The 24,563-nt window shown below is 36.0% G+C and overlaps 2 protein-coding genes across 6 annotated transcripts in view; one reads left to right on the plus strand and one right to left on the minus strand.

Annotated features, from left to right (window-relative positions):
* The window catches only part of CUNH12orf40 (chromosome unknown C12orf40 homolog), a 139,351-nt gene that overhangs the window by 29,063 nt on the left and 85,725 nt on the right, over positions 1 to 24,563 (plus strand). For all 4 annotated transcript variants that reach the window (XM_032855361.1, XM_032855362.1, XM_032855360.1 and 1 more), the window contains exons 2-5: positions 14,176 to 14,215; positions 17,029 to 17,167; positions 21,412 to 21,544; positions 21,999 to 22,032. In XM_032855361.1, coding sequence (XP_032711252.1) covers positions 14,176 to 14,215; positions 17,029 to 17,167; positions 21,412 to 21,544; positions 21,999 to 22,032 — 346 coding nt within the window. The remainder of the gene's footprint in view (positions 1 to 14,175; positions 14,216 to 17,028; positions 17,168 to 21,411; positions 21,545 to 21,998; positions 22,033 to 24,563) is intronic.
* LOC116866355 (L-lactate dehydrogenase A chain-like) lies at positions 11,951 to 13,590 on the minus strand. 2 transcript variants are annotated; one of them, XM_032855366.1, is made up of 2 exons: positions 12,807 to 13,590; positions 11,951 to 12,537 (listed from the first exon to the last, which is right to left on the minus strand). In XM_032855366.1, exons 1-2 carry the CDS (start codon positions 13,491 to 13,493, stop codon positions 12,382 to 12,384), a joined length of 843 nt encoding a protein of 280 aa, XP_032711257.1. In that variant the 5' UTR covers positions 13,494 to 13,590; the 3' UTR covers positions 11,951 to 12,381. The 2 variants fall into 2 exon arrangements, with proteins under 2 accessions (XP_032711257.1, XP_032711255.1); XM_032855364.1 differs by having other exon boundaries at positions 11,951 to 13,585.

Raw genomic sequence — 24,563 nt, forward strand, 5'->3', positions numbered from 1 at the left:
CTCTGAAAAATACAGTTGGTATTTTGATAGAGTTTGCATTGAATATGTAGGTTGCTTTTGGTAGTAAAGATTTTTTTTTTCTTTTTTGTGGGAGAGAGCGAGCACAGACAGGGGACAGAGGCAGAGGGAGGGAGAGAAGCAGAAGCAGACTTCTTGCTGAGCAGGGAGTCTGATGCAGGGCTCTATCCTAGGATCCCAGGATCATGACCTGAGCTGAAGGCAAACACTTAAATGACCGAGCCACCCAGGCATCCCAGTATGGAATTTTTTTTTCCACTTTTTAAAAATTTCATTTTGTTTTTTCAGTGTTCCAAGATTCATTGTTTATGCACCAAACCCAGTGCTCCATGCAATACGTGCCCTCCTTATTACCCACCACTAGGCTCATCCAACCTCCCACCCCTGTCCTCTCCAAAACCCTCATTTTGTTTCTCAGAGTCCACAGTCTCTCATGGTTTGTCTCCCCCTCTGATTTCTCCCAATTCACTTCTTCTCTCCATCTCCAAATGTCCTCCCCAGTAAGGATATTTTTACAATATGAATTCTTCCAGTCCATGAGCATGGAGTAGTTTTCCATTTATTTGTGTTGTCTTCAATTTCTTTCATCAAGGTTTTAATCATTTTCAGAGTACAAAGAAGTCTTTCACCCCTTTGGTTAAATTCATTCCTAAGTATTTTGTCCTTTTTTTTTTTTTTTTTAAGACTTATTTATTTGAAAAAGAGAGAGACTGTGAGCAGGAGGAGGGGCAGAGGGAAGGAGAAAGAGAGAAGCAGATTCCCTGCTGAGGGTAGAGCCCACTGTTGGGCTGGATCCTACAGCCCATAAGATTGTGACTGGAGCCAAAAATCTAGAGTCAGACACTTAACTGACTGAGGCACCCAGGTGCTTCTATTTTATTTATTTATTTATTTTCGATGCAATTGTAAATGGAATTGTTTTCTTAATTCCTCTTTCTGCTATTTTTTTTCTTAGTATATAGAAACACAACAGATTTCTGCACATTAATTTTGTATCCTTCAAAGTTACTGAGTTCATTTATTCTAGTAGTTTTTTGGTGGAGCCTTTAGAATTTTCTGTGTATAGTATCAGGTCATCTGCATGTAGTGACAGGCTGCGTTCTTCCTTACTGATTTTGATGTCTTTTTTTGTCTGATTACCAGAGCCAGTGCTTCTAATAGTTGGTCGAATGGAAGTTACAGAGTGGATGTCCTTGCCTTATTCTTCATTTTAAAGAATAACTTTCAGATTTTCACCATTGACTATGTTTTTAGCTGTGGGTTTGTCATATATGGCCTTTATTATGTTGACGTATGTACCCTCAAAACCTACTTTGTTCTGAGTTTTTATGATGAAAGGAGATTGAATTTTGTCAATTTTTTTCTGCATCTATTGAGAAAATCATATGATTTTTATCTTTCATTTTGTTAATGTGATGTATCCTGTTAATTTGTGTACGTTGAATGGTCTTTGCATCACTGAGATGAAATGCAGTTGATCTTGGTGAGTGATTCTTTTAATGAATTTTTAAAAGTTTTTTTGTTGTGTTTTGGTGTCAGGGTAATGTTGGCTTCTTAGAACAAATTTGGAGGTATTCCTTCCTCTTTTTTTGGGATAGTTTGAGAAGGATAGGTATTAACTCTTACTTAACTGTTTGGTGGAATTTACCTGTGAAACCCATCTTGTCCTGGACTTTTGTTGAGTTTTGTGATTACTGATTTTATTTGTTACTAGTAGTGGTCTGTTCAGAATTTTTATTTATTCCTGTTCGTATTGGTAGGAATTTATTCATTTCTTCTGGGTTTTTAATTTGTTGCCATATAATTTTTTGTAGTAGTCTTTTACAATCCTTTGTATTTCTTTGTTATCAGTTTTTACTTCTTCATTTCTGGTTTTATTTTTTTTGCACTCTGTTCCTTGTTTTTCTTAATCTAGTGTAAGGGTTTGCTTTTTTTTTTTTTTTTTTAAGATTTTATTTATTTATTTATTTATTTGACAGACACAGATCACAAGCAGGCAGAGAGGCGGGCAGAGAGGCAGGCAGAGAGAGAGGAAGGGAAGCAGGCTCCCTGCTGAGCAGAGAGCCCCACGCGGGGCTCAATCCCAGGACCCTGAGATCACAACCTGAGCTGAAGGCAGAGGCCCAGCACACTGAGCCACCCAAGCACCCCGGGTTTTTTTGTTTGTTTTTGTTTTTTTAAATTTTAATTTTTGCTTTACTTTTCAAAGAACCAGCTCTTAGTTCCTTGTTTGTTTTTTTTAATAGTCTTTATTTTATTTATTTCCATTTTAAGCTTTATTATTGCCTTCTACCAATATACAGTTTTTTTCTTTTTTCTGGCTCCTGTAGGTATAAAGTTATATTGTTTATTTGAGATTTTTCTTGTTTCTTGAGGTAGACCTATATGGGTATAAAATTCCCTTTTAGAACTCCCTGTCCTTTGTCCCATAGAATTTGAACTGTTGTGTTTCCATTTGTATCCAGATATTTTTTTGGTTTCCTCTTTGATTTCTTCATTGATCTATTGCTTTTTTTAGTAACATGTTGTTTAGCCTCTGCATGCTTGCTTTTTTTCCAGTTTTTTTTCCTTGTAATTTACTTCGTTTCTATTGCTCATATTGTACATTTCATGTGTACTTGAAAAGAATGTGGAATCAGTTTTTGGAACGTTTTGTGTATATATCTGTTCAACCCATGTGCTCTAATGTGTTGTTTAAGTTCACTGTTTTTTTAAATTGATTTTCTGTCTGGATGATTTTGATGTAAGCGGGGTGTTTAAACCCATTACTGTTATTGTATTACTGTTAATTTCTCCCTTTATGTCTTTTAATATTTGCTTTTATGTGTTCAGATGCTCCTATGTTAGGTGCAGGTATTTAAAAATGATTATGTTGTGGTTTTGGATCAATCCCTTCATCTCTCTTCTTTCAGTCTGTATATGTCTTTAGGTTTGAAGGAAGTCCTTTTGTAAGCATCGTATAGATGGGTTTTTAATTCATTCATTTAGGCTATGTTTTTGATTAGAGCATTTAGTCCATTTGTATTTAAAGAAATTATTGGTTGGTGTGTACTTATGCCATTTTATTCATTGTTTTCTGGTTGTTTTGTACTTCTTCTTTATTCTTTTCTTGCTCTCTTCCCTTGTGATTTGTTGACTTTCCCAAAGGGACTTGTATTTCATTCTCTTTTCTTTGTGCATCTATTATAGGTTTTTTAGTTTGTGGTTACCAGGAGGCTCATATATAATATCCTGTATTTATAGTAGTCTCTCTTAATTTGGGTGTGACTTAAGTTAGAACACATTCATAAAACACATTTATTGCCCCCTCCACGTTTTATGTATATTTTAGTCTTTTTCACATTTTATACCTAAAACATATATTTTTTATATTTTAGATGTTTATTTTGTGTATCTCCTAATGTGTAGATATAATTGATTTTATTGCTTTTGTTTTTTGACTTTCATACTAGCTTTATAATGATTGATCTAGTGTCTTTCCTATATATTTGCTTTTGCCAGTGCATTTTTCCCCCTTCATTATTTATTTTTCTTTGTTATAACCATTTCTTTTCTACTTGAAGAAGTCTCTTTAATATTTCTTGTAAGGCTGGCTTAGTGTGATGAACTCCTTTTTTGTATGTCTTGGAATCTCATTCTCTTTCGATTCTTTTTTTTTTTTTTTTTAAGATTTTTGTTTATTTATTTGACAGAGATCACAAGTCGGCAGAGAGGCAGGCAGAGAGAGAGAGAGGGAAGCAGACTCCCCGCTGAGCAGAGATTCCCAATGTGGGGCTTGATCCCAGGACCCCGAGACCACGACCCGAGCCAAAGGCAGAGGCCCAATCCACTGAACCACCCAGGCGCCCCTCTCTTTTGATTCTTAATGATAACTTTGCAGGGCACATTATTCTTAGTTGTAAGTTTTCTCTTATTAGTATTTTGAATATGTAATGTACTTCTTTCTGGCTGCAATGTTTCTCTCTCTCTCTCTCTCTTTTTTTTTTTTTGAAAGAAAAAAATCTGATAGTCTTATGTGGTTTCTCTTGTAAGCATTTGCTTTTCTCTTTCATTTAAGATTCTCTCTTCATCTTTATCTTTTGACATTTTAATTATTGTATTTTTTGGTGTGGCCCTCCTTGGGTTCATCTTGTTTGAAGCTTTCTTTGCCTCCTGGACCTGGATGTCTTCTTTCTTTCCCCAAGTTAGGGAAGTTTTCAGCTATTATGTTTTCAGATGGGTTTTTTGCTCCATTCTGTCTCTGTGTTATTCTCTGGAACCCTTATAATATCAGTGTTTTTATCTTTGATGTTATTTCAGAGATCCCTTAAGCTATCATTATTTTTTTTTGTTCTTTTTTCATTTGTTTTTGGGTGCTTTCCACTGCTCTGTCTTCCAGATTGCTGTCTCTTCTTCTGCATTCTCTAATCTGCTATTGATTCCCTGTGGTTTATTTTTAATTTCAGTTATTTTTCAGTTCTGATGACTTTTTATGTTTTCTCTTTGTTGAATTTCATCCACTTTCAAGTTCAGTGAACATCTTTATGACCATTAGTTTGAACTCTTTATTGGGTACATGGCATATTTCTGTTTTATTTCTTTTTCTGTGGTTTTATTTTGTTCTTTCATTGTTTTATTTTATTCCTTTGTCTCTTTATTTTCTCAGACTCTGTGTTTGTTTGTATATATTGGGTAGGTCAGCTCCTGGTTTTGAAAGTAGTGGTCTTATGCAGAAGGATCCTATAGGGCCCAGTAGTGCAGTTGTTCCTGGTCATAAGAACCAGACACTCTAGGGGTGTCTCCTTTGTGGGCTGCATGTACCTTCCTGTTGTAATTGGGCTGTGATTGCTGTGTGTTCCCTGATAATTGGACTGGCCCTCAGTCCAGCTGTCTGCAATGACTAGCCCTGGCTACTATGGGCACACTGGTGGGTAGTGCTGGCCACTGGCATGGCTGGCTGAGAGGCCCACCTGCAACTGCTGTGGGCATGCTGATGACTTGAATTGACTTCCCCTTCTCTGGGGCAGGAGCTGCTTTGGAGTGGCACTGGTCTGGCTGGGGCTGCCTGCTGGGTGTGGTGGAGTGGGAACTGCTTTGGAGGGGAGCCTGTTGGTGCAGGGGGGTTAGGTAGTGCATATTTGCAAGGGAATGCCAGGTCAGGACCTGGCAAAGTATGTAGTGTCAGAACTGGCTCTTGCAAGTATCTGTACAGCTAGGTTGAAGGAGGGCAAGAAAAACTGCCAGTATTTCCATTCCCAGAGAGAGCTTCTACAGATGCCTGCCGATTTGGCATATGCCCTAAAATTAGTCAATAAATCTCCCTTTATTTATAACCCTGGTGCTTTTCAATCTGCTATTTTTGTGCTGGGTCTTGGACCAAGTGATATGGCGTGCTGACTGTTCAAGAGTGGAGTATCAGTTTTCTATAGCCCTCTGACTCTTCTGGAGTTAAACCTCACTGACTTTGAAATGCTGATATTGTGAGAGCTTGTCTTCTGGTGTAGGATCCCAGGGCTAGGGGTCCCTGATCTCAGGATTGATTCCCTTGCTTTTTTTTTTTTTTTTTTAAATTAACATATAACGTATTATTTGCCCCAGAGGTACAGGCCTGTGAATCATCAGGCTTACACAGTTCATAGCGATTCCCTTCTTACAAGGTGCTCCAACCCTGTGATATCCTTCCTGTGTGTAAGTTGTCTCACCAGAGGGTTTTGTTCTTGACACTCTCTCCTGCTACCCTTCTCAGGGTGGCTGCTGCTTTTTCATTATCTGTGGACGATCTTTTCTGCTAGCCTTCAAGTCATTTTCAGAGTTAGTTGCATTATATATGGTTGTAGCCTTGCTGTGTCTGTGGGAAGAGGTAAACTCAGGATCATCCTACCCCTTGATCTTCCCTAAATCTCCCTCTTTCCCCAGTTTTGACAGATGGTCTTATGAAGGAAATCTCATTGATAGGGTAGGCCCTGCCTCCTAGTTTTCTCTCAAACTTTTGTGATTGCCCAAGTCTCCTTTGTTCTTAGTCTTTGTTAGTAGTAGATGGTATGCCAAGACCCATCATTGTCCCAGTGGGTAGGATTGCAGTTTGCACCTGGTTGCTATCAGGTCGCATCAGGCAGCAGCTGGGTATATATGTATTTAAGCCCCTTCTAGGAAGAAACTGGGAGATGAGCTTTTTGCCTGTCCTCTGTGATAGCCCCTGGGTTATATTTCTGGTCAGTAAGAACTATTTCTTTGTTTGGGAGTCATGAATGCAAGTCCCGTTGGCTGTTAGAACCAGGTGATCTGGAGACTTACTCTTTGGGTGGCTGTCACAAAAGTTGTGGCCTTAAATGTGTTGTAAAAGCTCCTTCAGGGAGATACTGGTGATCTGGTTTTATTGGAGTGGGCTGGAGGGAGACAGCCTGAGAGATGTCTTCAGTCTTCCCTGGTCTTTGGGGAAGATCACAACCAGCCTGTTGATGCCTGCTAGATGAGAAGCCTTGCCTTAAGGTAGTATTTTTTAAGGTAAGCAGATAAACCTTTTTCAGGGAACTAATGGCATTAAGAGATTTTGCCTGGTCACTGCTTGCTTAGCCCTGAGGTGACAGGCAGTTAAGAATTGTTTCTTTGTTTACTAAAGTCCTACTGGTTTCTTGAATGGAAGCCTATTTGGCTATCAGTGCCAGGGCATCTAGTGACCTGTTCTTTGGGTGGCATCTGTAATAGCTGGAGCACACCATCTCCTTCTAGGGAGATGCTGATGTGCTGGAGTGGTTTGGAAAAAGGCAGGAGAGTTGTCCTCTGGCTTTCTCATTTTCTGGGGTGGTTTGTAGCCAGCCCCTAATGTTGGAATTATAAGCCTAGACCTTAGGAAGGAGCTTGTAAAATATGCAGATAAACCTTTTTCAGGGAAAGGCTGGGAGATAGATAGTTTACCTACTCCATGCTGAACTCTGAGGGTAGGTATGGTGAGTGATACACACCTGTTAAGAGTTTGCTTATTTGTTTGCTGTAGTCTTGTGGGTCTCCTGGATACAGGCCCTGTTGGCCTTCAGAGCTGTATTTTTGGGAACTTATCTGTCTAGTGAGGGCCCTGAAAATTGGGAGTGCTGGATATGTGGTACAAACCATTTGCTTCTCAGTTCAAAACTAGGAATGGGGGTTCCCTCCCAATTGTTTGGCACTGTGCTTGGGGCGGGGGTAATGTGTTCATGGAAAGAGTGTGTCATAGCCTTTCTTACCTGTCCCAGTGTGGGTATTTTCTCAGTTATCTAGTATGTAGGAGTCATTCAGCTAGTTTCTGAACCTCTTTCAGAGGGAGTGCTCCAAATGTAGTTGTACATATAGTGTGCCTGTGGGAAAAGGGGCCTCAGGAGCCTTCTGTATTGCCATCTTACTCAACCATTGTGGAACAACAAAAAGAACATTACTGTCTTATTTTGACACTTATCTAAGCAAAACCATTAGAAGAAACTATTAGAAATATACACACACACATACATACACACACACATGCACGTACACATATCTGACAGCCAAATAAAAAAGTACCTTTGGATCATCAACCCATTTTAATTTTATGGTATAACCTCTTTTAAGAAGATACTTGTAGTCTTTGGCAGCCCAGCATCTGAGACCCTTGTGTGTGGGGTGGGGGGCGGGGGGAGGTATTTCCCACGTTATGAGTTTTGGTACTAGGCACAGGCCACCTTTCTCTAAAGAATGTGAGAAAAAACTCCCACAAAACCCAACACAAAAATCCACAACAAAACCCAGATAATGTTTTTCAGTCTGTTTTGCAGCTAGGGAATGGGCATATGATCCAAGCTTAGACTTTGATGTGCTTGTCCTATACTTTGAATTAGCAGTTAGTGAGCCAGATAAAGAGAGAATACAGAGCATCTATTGTAGTTGCAGGCAGTTGTAGGAGCTGAGCAGGATTGAGTTTTCAGGGACGATAATGTCAGTGATGCCAGAAGAGATACTCTGCTGTCCAGGAATGGAGCTGGTGAAGCCGCTATCTCAGCCCCTCTGGCCAATTTAGTAGTCTTTAACTTTTAGCAAAGGCCTTTAATCCACATGATTGGTTAACTAAACCTTTCCTTGTATATCTATAGACCATGCATTGTTTCCCAGAAAGACTCTGAATCAAACCCTCTTGCACAACCTCTGAGTACAATGATAACATCTGTAGCTGGCACTGTTGAGTCTGCAAGCAGTCAAGAAGTGTTACAGACCACTGTGCTGATTTAAAAAAAAATTTTAAATTAAAAAATTTTTTTCATTTTATTAAGTTTTTATTTAAATTCCAGTTAGTTGGTATAAAGTATAATGTTATTTCCTGGTGTACAATATAGTCATTCAGTAGTTCCATAAAACACCCACGTTCCTCACAAAGTGCACTCCTTAGTCCCCCCATCACCTATTTAACCCATCCTCCCACCTACTTCTCCTTTGGTAACCATCAGTTTGTTCTTGATAGTTGATTTCTTGGTTTTCTTCTCTCTTTTTCCCCCTATGATCATTTGTTTTGTTTCTTAAATTCCACATATGAGTGAATGAGAAAGTATTTCTCTTTGATTGACTTATTTTGCTTATCATAATACCCTCTAGCTCCATCTACTTCGTTGCAAATGGCAAGAGTTCATTCTTTTTGATGGCCAAGTAATATTCGGTATGTGTGTATATGTGTGTATACACATACCACATCTTCTTTATCCATTCATCAGTTGATTGACATGTAGGCTGTTTACATAATTCGACTATGGTTGATAATGCTGCTATAAACATCACTCAGCATGTATCCCTTTGAATTAGTATTTTTGTATTGTTTGGGTAAATATCTAGTAGTACAATTGCTGAATGATAGGGTAGTTCTATTTTTTAACTTTCTAGGGAAACTCCATATTATTTTCAGTACCAGTTTGCATTCCCACCAACAGTGTAAGATGGTTCCCCTTTCTCTGCATCCTCACCGATACCTGTTATTTCCTGTATTGTTGATTTTAGCTGTTTTAACAGGTGTGAAGTGATACCTCCTTGTAGTTTTGCTTTGCATCTTCCTGATGAAGAGTGGTGGTGAGCATCTTTTCATGTGTCTGTTGGCCATCTGTATGTCTTCTTTGGAAAACTGTCTTTTCATGTCTTCCGCCCATTTTTTAACTGGATTATTTGTTTTTCGGATGTTGAGTTTGATAAGTTCTTTATACATTTTGGACACTAGCCCTTTATCAGATATGTCATTTGCAAATATCTTCTCCCATTCTCTAGGTTGCCTTTTAGTTTTGTTGATTATTGCCTTTGCTGTGCAGAAGCTTTTGATCTTGATGAATTCCCAATAGTTTATTTTTGCTTGTTTCCCTTGTCTCTAGAGACATATATAGTAAGAATTTGCTATGGCTGAGGTCAAAGAGGTTACTGCCTGTGTTCTCTTGTAGGATTTTGATGGTTTCGTCTCTCACATTTAGGTCTTTCATCTGTTTTGAATTTGTTTTTGTGTATGGTGTAAGAAAGTGGTCCAGTTTAGTTTTTTTAGTTTTTTTTTTTTTTAAAGGTTTTATTTATTTATTTGTCAGAGAAAGAGCGCACGCCAGCTGGGGCAGTGGCAAGCAGAGGTAGAAGCACACTCCCCACTGAGCAAGGAGTCTGATGATGTGGAACTTGATTCCATGATCCCGGGATCATGACCTTAGCCAAAGGCAGATGCTTAACCAGCTGAGCCACCCAGGCATCACTGGTTTAGTTTTTTTTTTTTTTTTTAACTTCTTCTTCTTCTTCTTCTTTTTTTTTTTTTAAATAGGCTCCACACCCAACATAGGGCTTGGACCCATAGCCCCGAGATCAAGAGTTGCATGCTCCACTGAGCTAGCTGTGCTCCTCTACTTTCATTCTTTTGGCATGTTGCTCTTCAGTTTTCCCAACACCATTTGTTGAAGAGACTTTTTTCCATTGAATATTCTTTCCTGCTTTGTTGAAGATTAATTGACCATATAGTTGTGAGACAGAACACAAGCAGGGCGGAGGGACAGAGGAAGAGGGACTTGATCCTAGTACCCTGAGATCATGAACTAAAGGGAAACACTAAATCGACTGAGCCACCCAGGTGCCCCTTGAGTCCTTAATTGACTTTTAAAAATTTTTTTGATTATGTATGTATTTTTTAAAATATTTTATTTATTTGTAAGAGAGAGAGAGAGCATGAGCGGGTTGTAAGGGAGACGTAGAGGCAGAGGGAGAAGCGGGCCCCCCACTGAACAGGGAGCCTGATGTGGGACTTGATCCCAGGATGCTGGGATCACGACCTGAGCTGAAGGCAGATGCTTAACCAACTGAGCCACCCAGGCATCCCCTTAATTGACTTTTCTTAGACACACAGTGATGGGTCTTATGTAGTACAAAGAATTTGCTGAGAGCCATAAGAGTGTCATGGATAATGGAAAATCAGCCTGGAATAAAAGCACCTCGTATTTACATCTATAAAGACTGTATTTAGACTTTGACTTGTCCCTAATTCTCCTGATCTTTATAATGTGGGAACTGCTCATAGAATTGATATCTCTTCTTATTATTTGTTTATAAACTGAAATGCTTAATATTACTGGCTCTGTCATACTTCTTATATTTCTGAACTTTGAAAAGTCACTTTGCTTCTTATGTAAGTTTTTTGTAAATTTTAAAATGATGGAGAATAATCTCTAAGATCCTCTCCAGCCTTGAAATTTAAGGTATTGATTGAATGTAATTTATTTCCTTTTTCTTTTCTGAAGTTTGAATGCCAGCAGTACACTTACGATGCTGCATAGAACAGAATAGATTGGGTTCTTTGTTCAGTAAGCTCAAAATGGTCAATTAGGACATAGCTATTGGGAAATAGGTTAAAGAACAAGTTCAGTAAGTGGCAAGTCTGAGGGTATGCAGTAACTTACACATGTAGTTTATGAAAATTTGGAAAATTTCATTTGGAAAATTGAACAGCTTTGTGTATTCACAGTTGACATACTTGGAAAGCAGTGTAATGCATTGGTTAAATACTTTAAAATTAGAATTCTTGGATTTGAATCTCCATTTTACACTTCTCAACAGTGTGACTGTAGGCAAGTTACTTAACCTCTCTTATTTTCTTGCGGATAAAAGTAGATCTTTTTTTAAAATTTTTTAAATTTTTAAATTTATTATTATTATTTTTTATAAACATATAATGTATTTTTATCCCCAGGGGTACAGGTCTGTGAATCGCCAGGTTTACACACTTCACAGCATTCACCATAGCACATACCCTCCCCAGTGTCCATAACCTCACCCCACCCTCCAACCCCCCTCCCCGCAGCAACCCTCAGTTTTGTGAGATTAAGAGTCACTTATGGTTTGTCTCCCTCCCGATCCCATCTTGTTTCATTTATTCTTCTCCTACCCCCCTAACCCCCCATGTTGCATCTCCACTTCCTCATATCAGGGAGATCATGTGATAGTTGTCTTTCTCCGATTGACTTATTTCACTAAGCATGATACCCTCTAGTTCCATCCATATCGTCGCAAATGGCAAGATTTCATTTCTTTTGATGGCTGCATAGTATTCCATTGTGCATATATACCACATCTTCTTTTGGATAAAAGTAGATCTTAACCTTATTTAGTTGCTGTGAAGATTAAATGAATTTATACATATAAAGTATCCAAAGCATTTAGGGTGGTGTAAAGTATATAGTAGTTGTTATTAGCAGTTTTTATTTTCATGTTGTTATATAATCTCATAGAGCTAAAATTTTATTATAATTCTTGCACAAATCTTGAATTTAAGACCATAGTTTCATGTATATCCAAAAGCTATATTGTACAAATCTTTTTAAACAGTCACGAATGTTTTATAGCATTCCATAATTACTAATAGAGCAAATATTTTATAACTGTTAAGTACTGTGCTATCATTGGGATATAATGCAGTGGTTTTTTTTTTTTTTTTTTTTCACTGTTCAAAAAAAAGTCACTGTTCAAATTTTATTTGGTATTTTAGTTGGTACAACACTTTGTTGGTTGCATGGTCTTTTTACATTATATGGCAATGTACACTATATTCTGACATACATGGTACACGAAGTAAGATCCTTTGGAACAGTTATGCACAGTACATGCAATAATGAATTTATATGTTGGAGCCCAGGATGTGACTGACTGGGAAAGATGGACTGGGCATGTTGGGTGTTGGATGAAGGAACCAGAAGTCCTAGAACACACAGGAAATACGCATCTGGTTGGAAGAACACCTGCTGCATATGCAATATTGGCAGTGGTGCCTCTGAGATAACCCATTTAGGACTACAAAGGCAAGTATCATCCAGCATTAGGGTATAGCTGCAGGGTTTGCTGAACCATTCCTATTTAGAACTTTAGGAAACCGATGTTTTTTCCTTAGGCCACTTTGATATTATTTAAGTAACAGATCAGATAATAATGACGATGTACACAACCTCCAACTAAAACCCTGTCGTAGTCTAGACAGTGAAGTGGTACATAAGAAAACTTTAAAACTGCAGCTCCTTTTGGATCCCCCAGAGTGTGTCTGCACTCTTCTTCAAACGGGCCTCCTCCTCAGGAGTTAGAGTCACCTTCACAACATCTGAAATTCCATTCTGTCCCAAGATGCAAGGAACACTAAGGAAGACATCATCTTTTATTCCATAGAGACCCTTAATCATGGTGGAAATTGGATGCACCCGCCTAAGATTCTTCATTATACTTTCTGCCAAATCTGCCACAGACAGTCCAATGGCCCAGGAAGTGTAGCCTTTCAGTTTGATCACCTCATAGGCACTGTCAACCACCTGTTTGTGAACCTCTTTCCACTGTTCCTTATCTGCATCCGTGCCTAAGTCAGGGTGCAGATTCTTCAGAGAGACACCAGCAATGTTTACTCCACTCCATACAGGCACACTGGAGTCTCCATGCTCCCCGAGGATCCACCCATGACAGCTTAATGGGTGAACTCCCAGTCTTTCCCCCATTAGGTAACGGAACCGGGCTGAATCAAGATTGCAACCACTTCCAATAACACGGTTTTTGGGAAAGCCACTTATCTTCCAAGCCACATAGGTCAGGATATCCACTGGATTGGAAACAACAAGCAACTTGCAGTTTGGGCTGTATTTGACGACATTAGGAATGATGAATTTAAAGATGTTCACGTTACGCTGGACCAAATTAAGATGGCTTTCTCCCTCTTGCTGACGTGCCCCAGCTGTGATAATAACCAGCTTGGAGTTTGCAGTCACATTATAGTCTTTGCCAGAGACAATTTTTGGTGTTCTAAGGAAAAGGCTTCCATGCTGGAGATCCATCATCTCTCCCTTCAGTTTGTCTTCCATGACATCAACAAGAGCAAGTTCATCTGCCAAGTCCTTCATTAAGATACTGATGGCACAAGCCATGCCAACAGCACCAACCCCAACAACTGTAATCTTATTTTGGGGGACATGTTCTTCCTTAAGAAGATTCTGAATCAGCTGATCTTTGAGAGTTGCCATTTTGGACTTAGAACCAAAAGGAATCGGGAGTGCACGTCGGGAGGGCGGGCGTCAGCGGCGCGCGAGACTGGATCCGGACTTGGCGGCAGCAGCTCCGACACCTATAATGCAGTGTTTAACATAAAGTAGGTATAAGGCATGTCCATAGTAGCTAGCTACTTTTTTAAAGAAGTTAGGAGATTTCAAGTACACATAGCTGATACATTAATATAACTGAAGTTGCTTTAATAATAAATTTAAAATTTCCTTAGATCCAAATAGATTTTAATCTTTTCTCTATTCTCTTTTGTTTTAGTAGAATATTGAAATATAAGGTAAGGCAAGAAGATAGCAGTTTGACCAAGAATATTGCTGTCAGATGAGAGTGTTTCGGGGAGACATCTTTTCCAATGCATTGCTTTCTCTTAGTTTATGTTGATTTTATAATCCAGGTTTATTCTGTGCTTTATTATTCTTTGTAGGTCTAGAGTCTTTTTTTTTTAGAGGTTTTTTTTTTTTACTATTTCTTGGATTTCTAAGAAAATTTTTGTGAAACAGTATATACTATAACATTTTCGTAGTTTATTTTCAGAAAATAATATAATTCTTACTATACTTATAGATTTTAATTTCAAGTCATCAGTTTAGCTAAAATGGCAGTCATTGCAGAAACTTACATCTTTTGTCTTGCTTCCTTTTTCAGTACCAGGGTTCTGATCAAGCAGGAAAGGAGAAAGCAAAAGGTAAAGAATTTATATTTTTATTTATATTAGCCTTATAAAAACAGTGGTCTTTTGAAGTATTTTTCAAAGGCTATTAAATGCACCTAAGTAAGTAACTGGAAGACCATCCAATCTTCTCTGTTCTTGTAGATAGCTTGATTAGCCAACTGTTTTCTCAGGCAGAGACTAAAGGTCATTGTTGATTCTTGTTGTCATTCTAGTTCCAAAATATATCCCAGTCTTTTAAGGGAAGTCTGATCACTTCTCACTACCTGTGCTATGAGTACCCTGATTCAAGTCATCATTTATTGCCTAGAGTATCATCATGGCCTTATAACCTACCTTCTACTTAAAAAATTTTTTTTCTTACATCGATTTTATTATGCAAAGTTGAACATGTATATATCTTACAACCAAGCAATACATATTCAAGAGAAATTTTTCCACATGTGTATTTTGAGACATGTACAAGCTTGTTTGGATCAGTGTTGTTAAGTAGCAAAAAAGAAAGAAGGCAAGAGAGGAAGAAGAGGGGCAGGGGTATGGGGAGGGAAGGGGACCACCCAAATGTCTATTAGTAGTAGAATGGTTAAACAAATTGTGGCATACCCAAGTAATGATATAGCAGTGAAAATGTGTCAACAGTTACATGTAATTAATGTAGATAAATCCCAAAAATATAATATTGAACAAATAACGCAACTCACAGTTTATATAAGCAGTAAGATTCCATTTATAAAAAGTTTCAAAACAGAAAAAATATGTTCAAAGCTCACAAAATTTAAAGAAAAACAAGGAAGTGATTATTCTAAAAGTAGGATACTTATTTAGTGAAATGATGTCTCATTGTAAATTTAACTCATATTTCCTTGATTACTAATGAGATTATCTGACATTTTCATCCATGTTTTCTCTTTCGTGAAGTACTTTTCCAAGTATTTTTTCCATTTTTAATTTGTGTTGTCTTTTTAAATTGTCTTTATATATTTAGAATTCTTGGGTTATATGTATAGTCTGTAGCTTTTATTTTTATTTTCTTAATGTTATTTTAAGGACTGTTCTTAATTTTAATGTTATCAAATTTATCAGTGTTTTTCTGCTTTATCTTTTTTCCTTTGTAGTGTGTTCTTCACACAGCAGTTAATATGATCTTTTAAGAGCACAAATCAGAATTTTCATTTTCCTGCTTAAAAGCTTCAATTGTTTTTCATTGCTTTTAGAATAATATCTGACTTAACCATAGCCTAGAAGGACCTGAAGGATCTACACCCTGCCTACTTCTCTGACTTTCTTACTACTTGCTCTGATCATTTTATTTTAGCTACACTGGCAGTCTCTCTGCTATTCTTCTTCTCTTTGTCTGGAATATTCTTCCTCAAGGTATTTGCATGTCTGCCTTGTCAGCATTTAGGTTTCAGCTGAAGTGTCTCCTCTTAGATTGGCTTTCTCTGATCACAGCATCTAAGTAGCTCCCCACCCTCCACTTATTTTCTTTCCAGGACCATTTTTTTTAATCTTCTTTTTCATAATCTGGTATTTTCTTATAAATTTGTTTCATCTGTTTCCCTTCATTAACATATATTTATCAGAAGAGAGATTTTATTACTTTTGTTCATTTTGTATCTCCTTTGCCTAGAATTGTGTCAAGCAATAACACAGGTATTCAATAAATAAACTATAATCTGTTCCCAGATTTTTTTTTAGTAGTCTTAATTCTGGATCGTTCTTGTGAATATTTATAAGAAAGGGAAAGACATATCCTATGGCCCTTCCCTAAAATGTTGATCTCTAGTTATGTCACTCTCCTATTCTTTGAAAATGTCATACTTTCCCTTGAATATGTCATGTCTCCCTTAAGTGTTTCCTTTAAGCCACTCTTCCCCAACCCTATTTTTAATCTCTTCATACCCATTAGATGACCTTATCTTTTTATTTCAGAGGAAATAAAAGCTATCAGATGAGAATTATCTCCTGTATCTACTACCAGTTCTGTAACCTGTCTTACATCTTCACTGATTTTCCCTTCTATGATTGTGGAGGTAGTTTCCTGTAGACAAAGGAAGGTCTCTTTATTTGCAGTCTGGATTCCATCGTTCTTAAGGACTTCACTGCATCAATTATTTCTTCTCTTTCTTGCATCCTCAACAAGTCACGGTCAGCTGGAGGCTTTCCACCGATATTCAGACATATTCAGTGTCCCCCTATTAAAACAACTAAAGCCCTCTCTGGATCCTTCCCCTTTCTTGTTCTGCCACTTCACTGTTATCTCTCATTCACTTCTCAGTCCACTCAACAGTACAGCTCTTGCTAATGGCAGAGTAGCAGTCATGGAAGGATAGTAAAGGAAATTAAATTGACTCTGGCTGGAGATTAGTCTCACATAGCTGCTTTTTCTTGTCCTCTTCTCATTTTAGTTAACTTTTAATGGTACTCAGCTGTGCATATCTTTAAGGCTTTTTATATCTGTAAGATAGCACACCAGGTAGAAAAACAAGTTTTTACCTTGTCAGATTTGTTTTATCAAACTTTTAAAAAGCTTTACATTTTAGATAATTTTTAATCTTTTGATACCTAGTAATGCCTTTATAAAGTTCTATTTTAAAGGCAATATATTTACCAAAAAGATTTTAAGAAGCTGTGGAATTAAGAGTTTTTAGGCAAACTATATCATGGTGATTGATTTTAATTTATATGTAAGCATAGAAAGGGTGGTGTCAAAAATATAAAAATATCAAATCAGTTAATTGTTAAATAGCATTATTGGTTTTTTATTTTTTATAATTCTGCCTAAAACCATATGGTTGTTGTAATAACTTCTTTTTTAATTATTTTAGGAATATTTTGAAAAGAAAAGATTAAAATCAAAAATGAAATTACTGGGAGTTTCATCGCCTGTCAAAAATTCCACTCTCAGTTTAGATCTCCTTAACCTATATATGGTAAATCACATATCTTGCCAGAAGAAAACACCTGGTAAGTCTTTCTGTTAGCATTTTGTTTTGACTCAATGTGATAATAACATTCAGTTTTCGAATAAATTTATAATTTTAGAACTCAAAGGATATGGAAAGTAAAATAATTTTAAAACTTGGTTGCCTTCTTTAAATAGTTACTTTTTTTAAAGTACCTTTGTTACTTTTTGCTTAAAATCTTTTTTTTTTTTGCTTAATATATTTGTATTTTTAAGTTGTGTGTTATATAAAATTAATTTTATAAGGTATGGTCAAAGTTACTATATTGCATTCATTTTAGTTACTACATTATTCTATGTAGGCAGAATAGTTAACCAAAGTTTAGGTAAAAGAGTGGGAATAAATGTCTTTACTATCTTAAAGTATTTAGAGAATTTGTTTGAAAATGATTTTTGCCTCAGTGATTATTTTCCTGTATCACAACTTGAATAATTTTTTAGGCATTCTTGGAATGGTGACTATAGTAGTCTAATACTTCAAAAATAAAGTTCATTTTTGACTGTACTTTGAGCCTTCAAGTGAATAGAAAGTTTAGTCAGAGTATTTTTTTTCTCAAGGGAACTTGTGTCTGATATTTAATTTTTAAAATAAGTACTAAAGTGAGAGGTTAAGAAATTAGTTCTTAAAGGAGGGATAGAAATTGATCATAATTACTGTTAGTATCTCCTCTTTTTCTTTCTCTGCCATTTTTATTCCTTAATGCAGATGGCCTTTACACAAGCAAATTTAGTTATAGTTTAGACGTAAATATGTTATATATGGACTTTAAGAATAAAAGTTTTGTTGTAAATCTGTTTGATGTATTTATCTTCTCTTTCTTCACTTAGGTAATGCAATGTTAGCCACAGTCATGACGTTTTACATTAAATCCTCATATTTTATTTATCAGAGCTAAAGTTTGACCTGTTACCAACCTGTATTTCCCTTACTCCCTAGTCCCAAGGTCCTGCAACCACTTTTCTACTCCCTGTTTCTGTGAGTTTGAGTTCTTTTTTAGATTCCATGTGTAAGTGATCCCATGCTCTATTTGTTTTTCTCTAGCTTAATTCAGTTAACTTAATGCCTTTAAGGTCCATCCAAGCTGTCATAAATGGCAGGATTTCCTTAATGTTCATGGATGAAGAATATTTCATCATATATATATATATATATACATATATATATATATATATATATATATCTCACATGTTCTTTATCCCATCACCCATTGACAGACATGACGTTGTTTGCATATCTTATATCTTGCCCATTGTGAATGATGCTGCTGTAAACATGGGACACAGGAGTACCGAAATCTCCTCTGCTTCTGCCTTCATTTCCTTTGGATATGTATAGTTAGAAGTGGGATTGCTGAATCATGTAGTTTTACTTATAATTTTTTGAGGAATATATATTATGTTCTCCATAGTTAGCTCCGCCCATTGGCATTCCTATCAGCTGTGCACAAGGGTTCCCTTTTTCCACATCCTTTCTAACACTTGTATCTCTTGCCTTTTTGATGATAGTCATTCTAACAGGTGTGAGGTAATATCTCATTGTGATTTTGATTTGTATATCCCTGAAGATTTCATGTGTCTGTTGACCATTTGTATGTCTTCTTTGGAAAAATGTCTATTCATTTCCATGCCTATTTACAAAATTAGATTGTTTATTTTTTGCTAAGAGTTGTATGAGTTCATTATATATTTTGGAGTTTGAACGCTTATCAGATACATGTTTTGCAAATATTTTCTCCCATTCCATAGTTTGTCTTTTCATTTTGGTAATGATTTTCTTTGCTGTATAGAAGATTTTTAGTTTGATGTAGTTCCATGTTTGTTTTTGCTTTTGTTGCCTTTGCTTTTGGTGTCAAATCCAAAAAGTCATTTTCTAGACTGATGTCAAGGAACTTACCCCTGTGTTTTCTTCTAGTTTTGTGGTTTTCGGTCTTATATTCAACTCTTTAATCCATTTTGAGTTGAAGTTTGTGTATGTTGTAGGATAGGGACCAGTTTCACTTTTTTTCATGAGACAGTCCCGTGATGGCATTTACATTTATGTATTTCCTTTCTTCCTCACTTTCTTTTCATTTATACATTCGGCATGTTTATTGAGTACCTCCATTATTGAGTACTTCCATAAGTAGTGTACTGGATGTTGGGAATAGAATAGAAAATGCTGGGGTCAGGACACACTGTCCCCAAAATAAGGTATGTTGGCATACTAAAGATTTTAAGCAGAAGGAATTTGAGAAGCAGTATGTGCAGGAAGGATCCTCATGTGAGAAGTGTCCTCCCTACACCTGGAGGAAAGGAACATCTTTATCTCTAAGACAGAGGGACACTGAGAAGAATCTAAACAAATATGCCTTGCTATTTCCTCCAGTTGGCTATACTTAGTTTAACACTCCTTTTTGTTTGATCACGTTTTCTCACTACTTTTCATTCTCCATCGAACCTAGCATAAAAATGCTCAAGTTTAACCACTTCTTTGGGTCTCCATTTCCTTATAAAGGTTTCTATTTAAAATTGTTCTGCCTTTTGTTATAGAGTCCCTAGCTGAGAATTAGAAAGGTAGAGGAAAAAGATATTTTATTTTCCCTACAAAAGCATAAGTTTATTAGTAGATGATATTAGGAGGTGAGACCTATAGGAGGTGGTTAGGTCATGATGGTGGACCCCTCATGAATGGAATTAGTGCTTTTATAAAGAGACCCCAGAGAGCTCTCTTTGCTCCTTTCACTGTGTGGACATAGGGAGAAGACAGCTCTCTATGAGCCAGGACTCAGGCTCTTACCAGACCCTGAATCTGAGAGCACTTTGATCTTTGACACTGCCTGGCTTACAGACAGAAATAAATTTCTGTTCATAAGTACGCAGTCTAAGGTATTGTGTTAGAGCAGCCTGAATGGACTAAGACACTTAGCTAAAAGGAAGGGCAGTGGTGCAGCTGGGCCTCAGAGACTGCTTGAATTGGGGACTTGAATACCACCAAAATTTTTTTTCTCACTTTAGATATTGACTTTATTCTCTCAGATTGTCTTTTTCATTCAGGCTTGAAATGTGACCTTAAAATACTAATATTGTTCATCTCTCCTGTTTTGCCACAAGGGAAACACTGAAAGTTGTTTCTTTGGTTCTGAGTTTTTTTTACTGGAAGCATTTTACTTTGCCCTACTGGTGCCAGTTCCTAGCATTGGAATAATTATTTATAACCACAGAAATGTGATCCTATTATTGATTCACCTTGAGTCAGATGACTGCTCTTAAGTCGATTATTTTTTCTAGAGACTCGGTTTTATCAGAAGATAGGAAGTTCTCTATTAGAACCTTATAGTTGAAGCGCTTTGGTGGCTCAGACTGGTTAAGCATCCAACTCTTGGTTTTGGCTCAGGTCATGATCTTGGGGTCATGGGATCAGGCTCTACCTCCGGCTCTGTGGTCATCGCAAAATCTGCTTCAGATTTTCTCTCCCTCCCTCCTGCTCTCTCTCTTGCTCTCTCTCAAATAAATACCTTTTAAAAAAGCGCACGTGCACACACACACACACACACCACCCCTATGTAGTTGGTATTTGTGAAAAAGCATTACCCAGAAAAGGAGAGTAGTTAAAAAGTACTGAGCAGGACGCCTGGGTGGCTCAGTGGGTTAAAGCCACTGCCTTCGGCTCAGGTCATGATCCCAGGGTCCTAGGATTGAGCCCCACGTCGGGCTTCCTGCTCAGCGGGGAGCCTGCTTCCTCCTCTCTCTCTGCCTGCCTCTCTGCCTACTTGTGATCTCTGCCTGTCAAATAAATAAATAAAATCTAAAAAAAAAAAAAAAAAGTACTGAGCAGACCAAATAGTGATATCTTGTATAAGGAGAGAAAAGGCTTCTCTTTTCATAAAGTTTGAAAATCTAGTAAGAGAGAGAGAATTAATCAGGTATAATAAACCATAAGAAGTGCTGTAATAGAGAACATACCTAGTGCTGTGGGCATGTATAACATAGCATCTGGTATAGTCTGGGGATCAAGGAAATCTTAGAGGAAGAAAATAAATAGAACTGAATGAGTATAGCACCTTTCATGAGGACTATGTAAGATAATGAAAAAGAGATGATTTGAATGATCTGTGATAGTTTTTAATACTGTAATGACTTCTAGCATCTATAGAATATAGGTAGTTTTAGGAAGTTTCTAAGATATACACTTATTTAATAAACATTATATATCAAACATTGCTTTTAAAGATTTTATTATTTTTAATTATAATTTTTTTCATTATAGAAACTGTGAGAAAACCAATACATGTGAATATGCATAGAGACATAAAAATGCCTCTAAGAAAGCATAATTTGGAACTTCCAATGTCACCTCACTGTGTACCATCTAACCTCTGCATTGATGATATAAACAATAGGTAGGTTTTAGCAAGGTTGTATATTATTTAGATATTTAAATGGGTCATCATCAGTACTGTTTTATTCATTAGAAAATGTACAAAGGACTTTTCTTCTAGCTCTTGTTTTTGTTTGGCTGTTAACAGTATTAAACTATTAAGATTTTTATCAGATGAGCTAATGTCCATAGTAAATGTTTTTATGCATAGTTTGGCTTTCCTTATCCTCACTGTGTTTCTCTAGTAATAATACAATTTTAATAAATAAAACTCTAAATAAATGAAGCTAAATAAAACTCTAAACTCTAAATAAACTTTAAGTAAAACTCTAAATAAATGATTTAGAGTTCTGTATGTTTTTGTGTACTTCTGTAGAACAGTATGAGTTTTAAATATATATATGAAAAGATAGTCAAATTTATTGCCATATTTTTTTAACCTTAAAATTTTCTTTTCATTTTTATATACTGTTAAGACTAGGCAGCAAGAAAGAATTTGCCCCAGTTCAGGTGAGACTTAAAAAAATTTTTAAGTTACTTTAATAATTGTGGCATGCTACCAAATGATAGAAATTTTTTGAATATCAGGAAAAAATATTCTTTAAAAATTTTTATAGTCTTTAAAATTATTTTTAAAGTTTTTAATGTATGGAACTTATTATACCTTAAGTATATTTTAACTGTTTGCTTATGAGAAACCCTTTGGAGTTCTGGTAATGTAGATTAGGTCTATGTGTACATAACTTTTGTTACTGATGAGCTGCAAAAGATAATTTGTTTGGGGATTCCTGCTTTGGGTTCATCTGATCATTGAGAAAGTCATATCTTCTAGCATAGTGACCATATGATTTTATATCAAATTGTGATTTTCAAGTTATACCAATCCCAAGATTATTTTTCTTCAGTGTACTGCAGATAATCTTTTTAGTAAATAAAAGTTTAATAAATTAGAAAATATGTAGATTGTGATAAAACCATAAAATTTTAAGATCCAATGATATATTATTATATATATTTTTTTAAAGATTTATTTATTTTAGAGAGAGAAAGAGCGCATGCCTGGGGGCTGGGTGGGGCAGAGTGAGAGGGAAACTTAAGCAGACTCTCTGTTGAGTGTGGAGCCCAATACGGGGCTCAGTCTCACAAGACTGAGATCATGACCTGAGCCGAAACCAAGAGGCAGATGCTTAACTGACTGTGCCACCCAAGTGCCTCAGGTCCAGTGCTACATTATTAATTATACTTTCTTTGCTTTGAATTGCCAAAATTAAACTGCATCAGAGAATGATAATGATACTAAAATCTCTTGGAAATCTTTTTAGCTGAATTGTGGGTCAGTGAAGCTCAGATTTCTCGTCATTTGGAGACATGGTGTGAAGGTTGGAGATTGAGGGGACCATAAATGAAAAGGCAGGTGGAAAGGAGCTCTTCAGTATAATTTTAGTTGATAACCTCTCTTGACTTAATAAGTCCTGTGAATTACTCATGACTTGCTTTAATAAGTCCTGTGAATTACTCATGACTTGCTTTTCCTTGGAACGTTTTCTGTAATCTGTGACCTTTTTTCACTCCTATTTTTACTTTCCTTTACTCAATTTTATATATTTTATCAGATCAAATGGTTGTATCTTCTTTCTCTATAGTTGCCACAAGTCATGAACTCAAATAGAATGCTTAAACCACAGTTCAGCAGAATAGAAAATTGTATTTTTGCTCAACCATCTTTTTCAGCAGAATTATCTTCTAATAGGAATATTACAAAACAAAATTTCATTCTCAGAATAGCACCTAGTCCTCAGAAAGTTGCATGTGAGAAAAAGCAGAATGAGCAGGTACATTTGAATCACTCGTCTTAGCATTTTATATCATTGCATTTTTATGATATGCTCTTTTTTTCTGGTCTTGTGGACTTAAAAATATTAGTTGTGAATTGCTGTAAATAGAGCCAAATAAGGATATCAACTAAATATAATAATTCCTCTTTGGTCAAAATTTAATTGTCTCCTCTGTAGAAGATAATGAATCCAAAAACTGGAATCTTCTTTAAAAATCTTTGAAATCATCATCCTTTTGTCTCTGTCAAATAAATAAAATCTTTAAAAAATAAAATAAGATAAAATGACTGATAGTGAAATTGAAAATATTTCAGTGTGTTTATATAATAGTTGATAATTGTAATCACAATAAATAACTAGTTGGTGATGTGATGGTGGCCAGATAATCATGATATGGAAAGAGCCCTGTGAATTGCAGTGTATAATCTCAGTGATGTTGTAGTAGTCTGTTAAAAAAATGAGTTGTGATGGTTTGGTTCTTTTTATGATTTGGCAGATGACAACAGTTTATATGCACTTGAATTAAAACTATACAAATGTGTTTATATAGATAGAGATGAGTAGTGCTAAAATGTTGTTTAGTCATTGTATTCTCTAAAGTTAGAAATCTGAAAACATCCAGATTTTAAAATTCTGAACTATATCTGCCATAAATTATAAAAAGTAGTCATTTTATTAGACTATATAGAGTTTAAAAAATAAATAATAAGTTATGATTATTATGCTAATATATAATGGTAGTGGGGGAAATGGTTATTATATAAACTTAATGTCTTATTAATGGGAATATTCAGTTTTGAATTTATCCCATTTTTAGCATGCATTGGTTTTATGCCATATTTATATATTTGTCATTTATAATGAATTTATAATTTATAAATTTAAAATTTTATAAGTTACAGTTACATGTGATACATTGTATATAATATATGATATTAATGATATGATTCAGTTTTATGGAAGTTTTAAAGTATGTTTTCTCTTTTCCAGAGAAGAGAAAGTATTATATTCCAGTGATAGATGTTAGCCTTATTAATTTAAGGACCCATTAACTTTGGAATGATGAAATGAAAAACATTTATTCAGTTTGTATTTTACAAGACTAAAATTTGCATTGTAGATAGTTTATAGGATAGAGAATGTAACTGTCTGTAATCTCTACTTAAATAATCTCCTATTTTTAGGCTGCAGGTTAGTGACTATCTT

Source organism: Lontra canadensis, unplaced genomic scaffold (assembly GCF_010015895.1).
Source record: "Lontra canadensis isolate GAN:19392208 unplaced genomic scaffold, GSC_riverotter_1.0 scaffold9, whole genome shotgun sequence".
NCBI classification, from domain to species: Eukaryota; Metazoa; Chordata; class Mammalia; order Carnivora; family Mustelidae; genus Lontra; species Lontra canadensis.

What these genes read in the sequence shown, in the direction of transcription:
- LOC116866355 (XM_032855364.1), bottom strand. Translation starts at nt 13,493, where the DNA reads ATGGCAACTCTCAAAGATCAGCTGATTCAGAATCTTCTTAAGGAAGAA.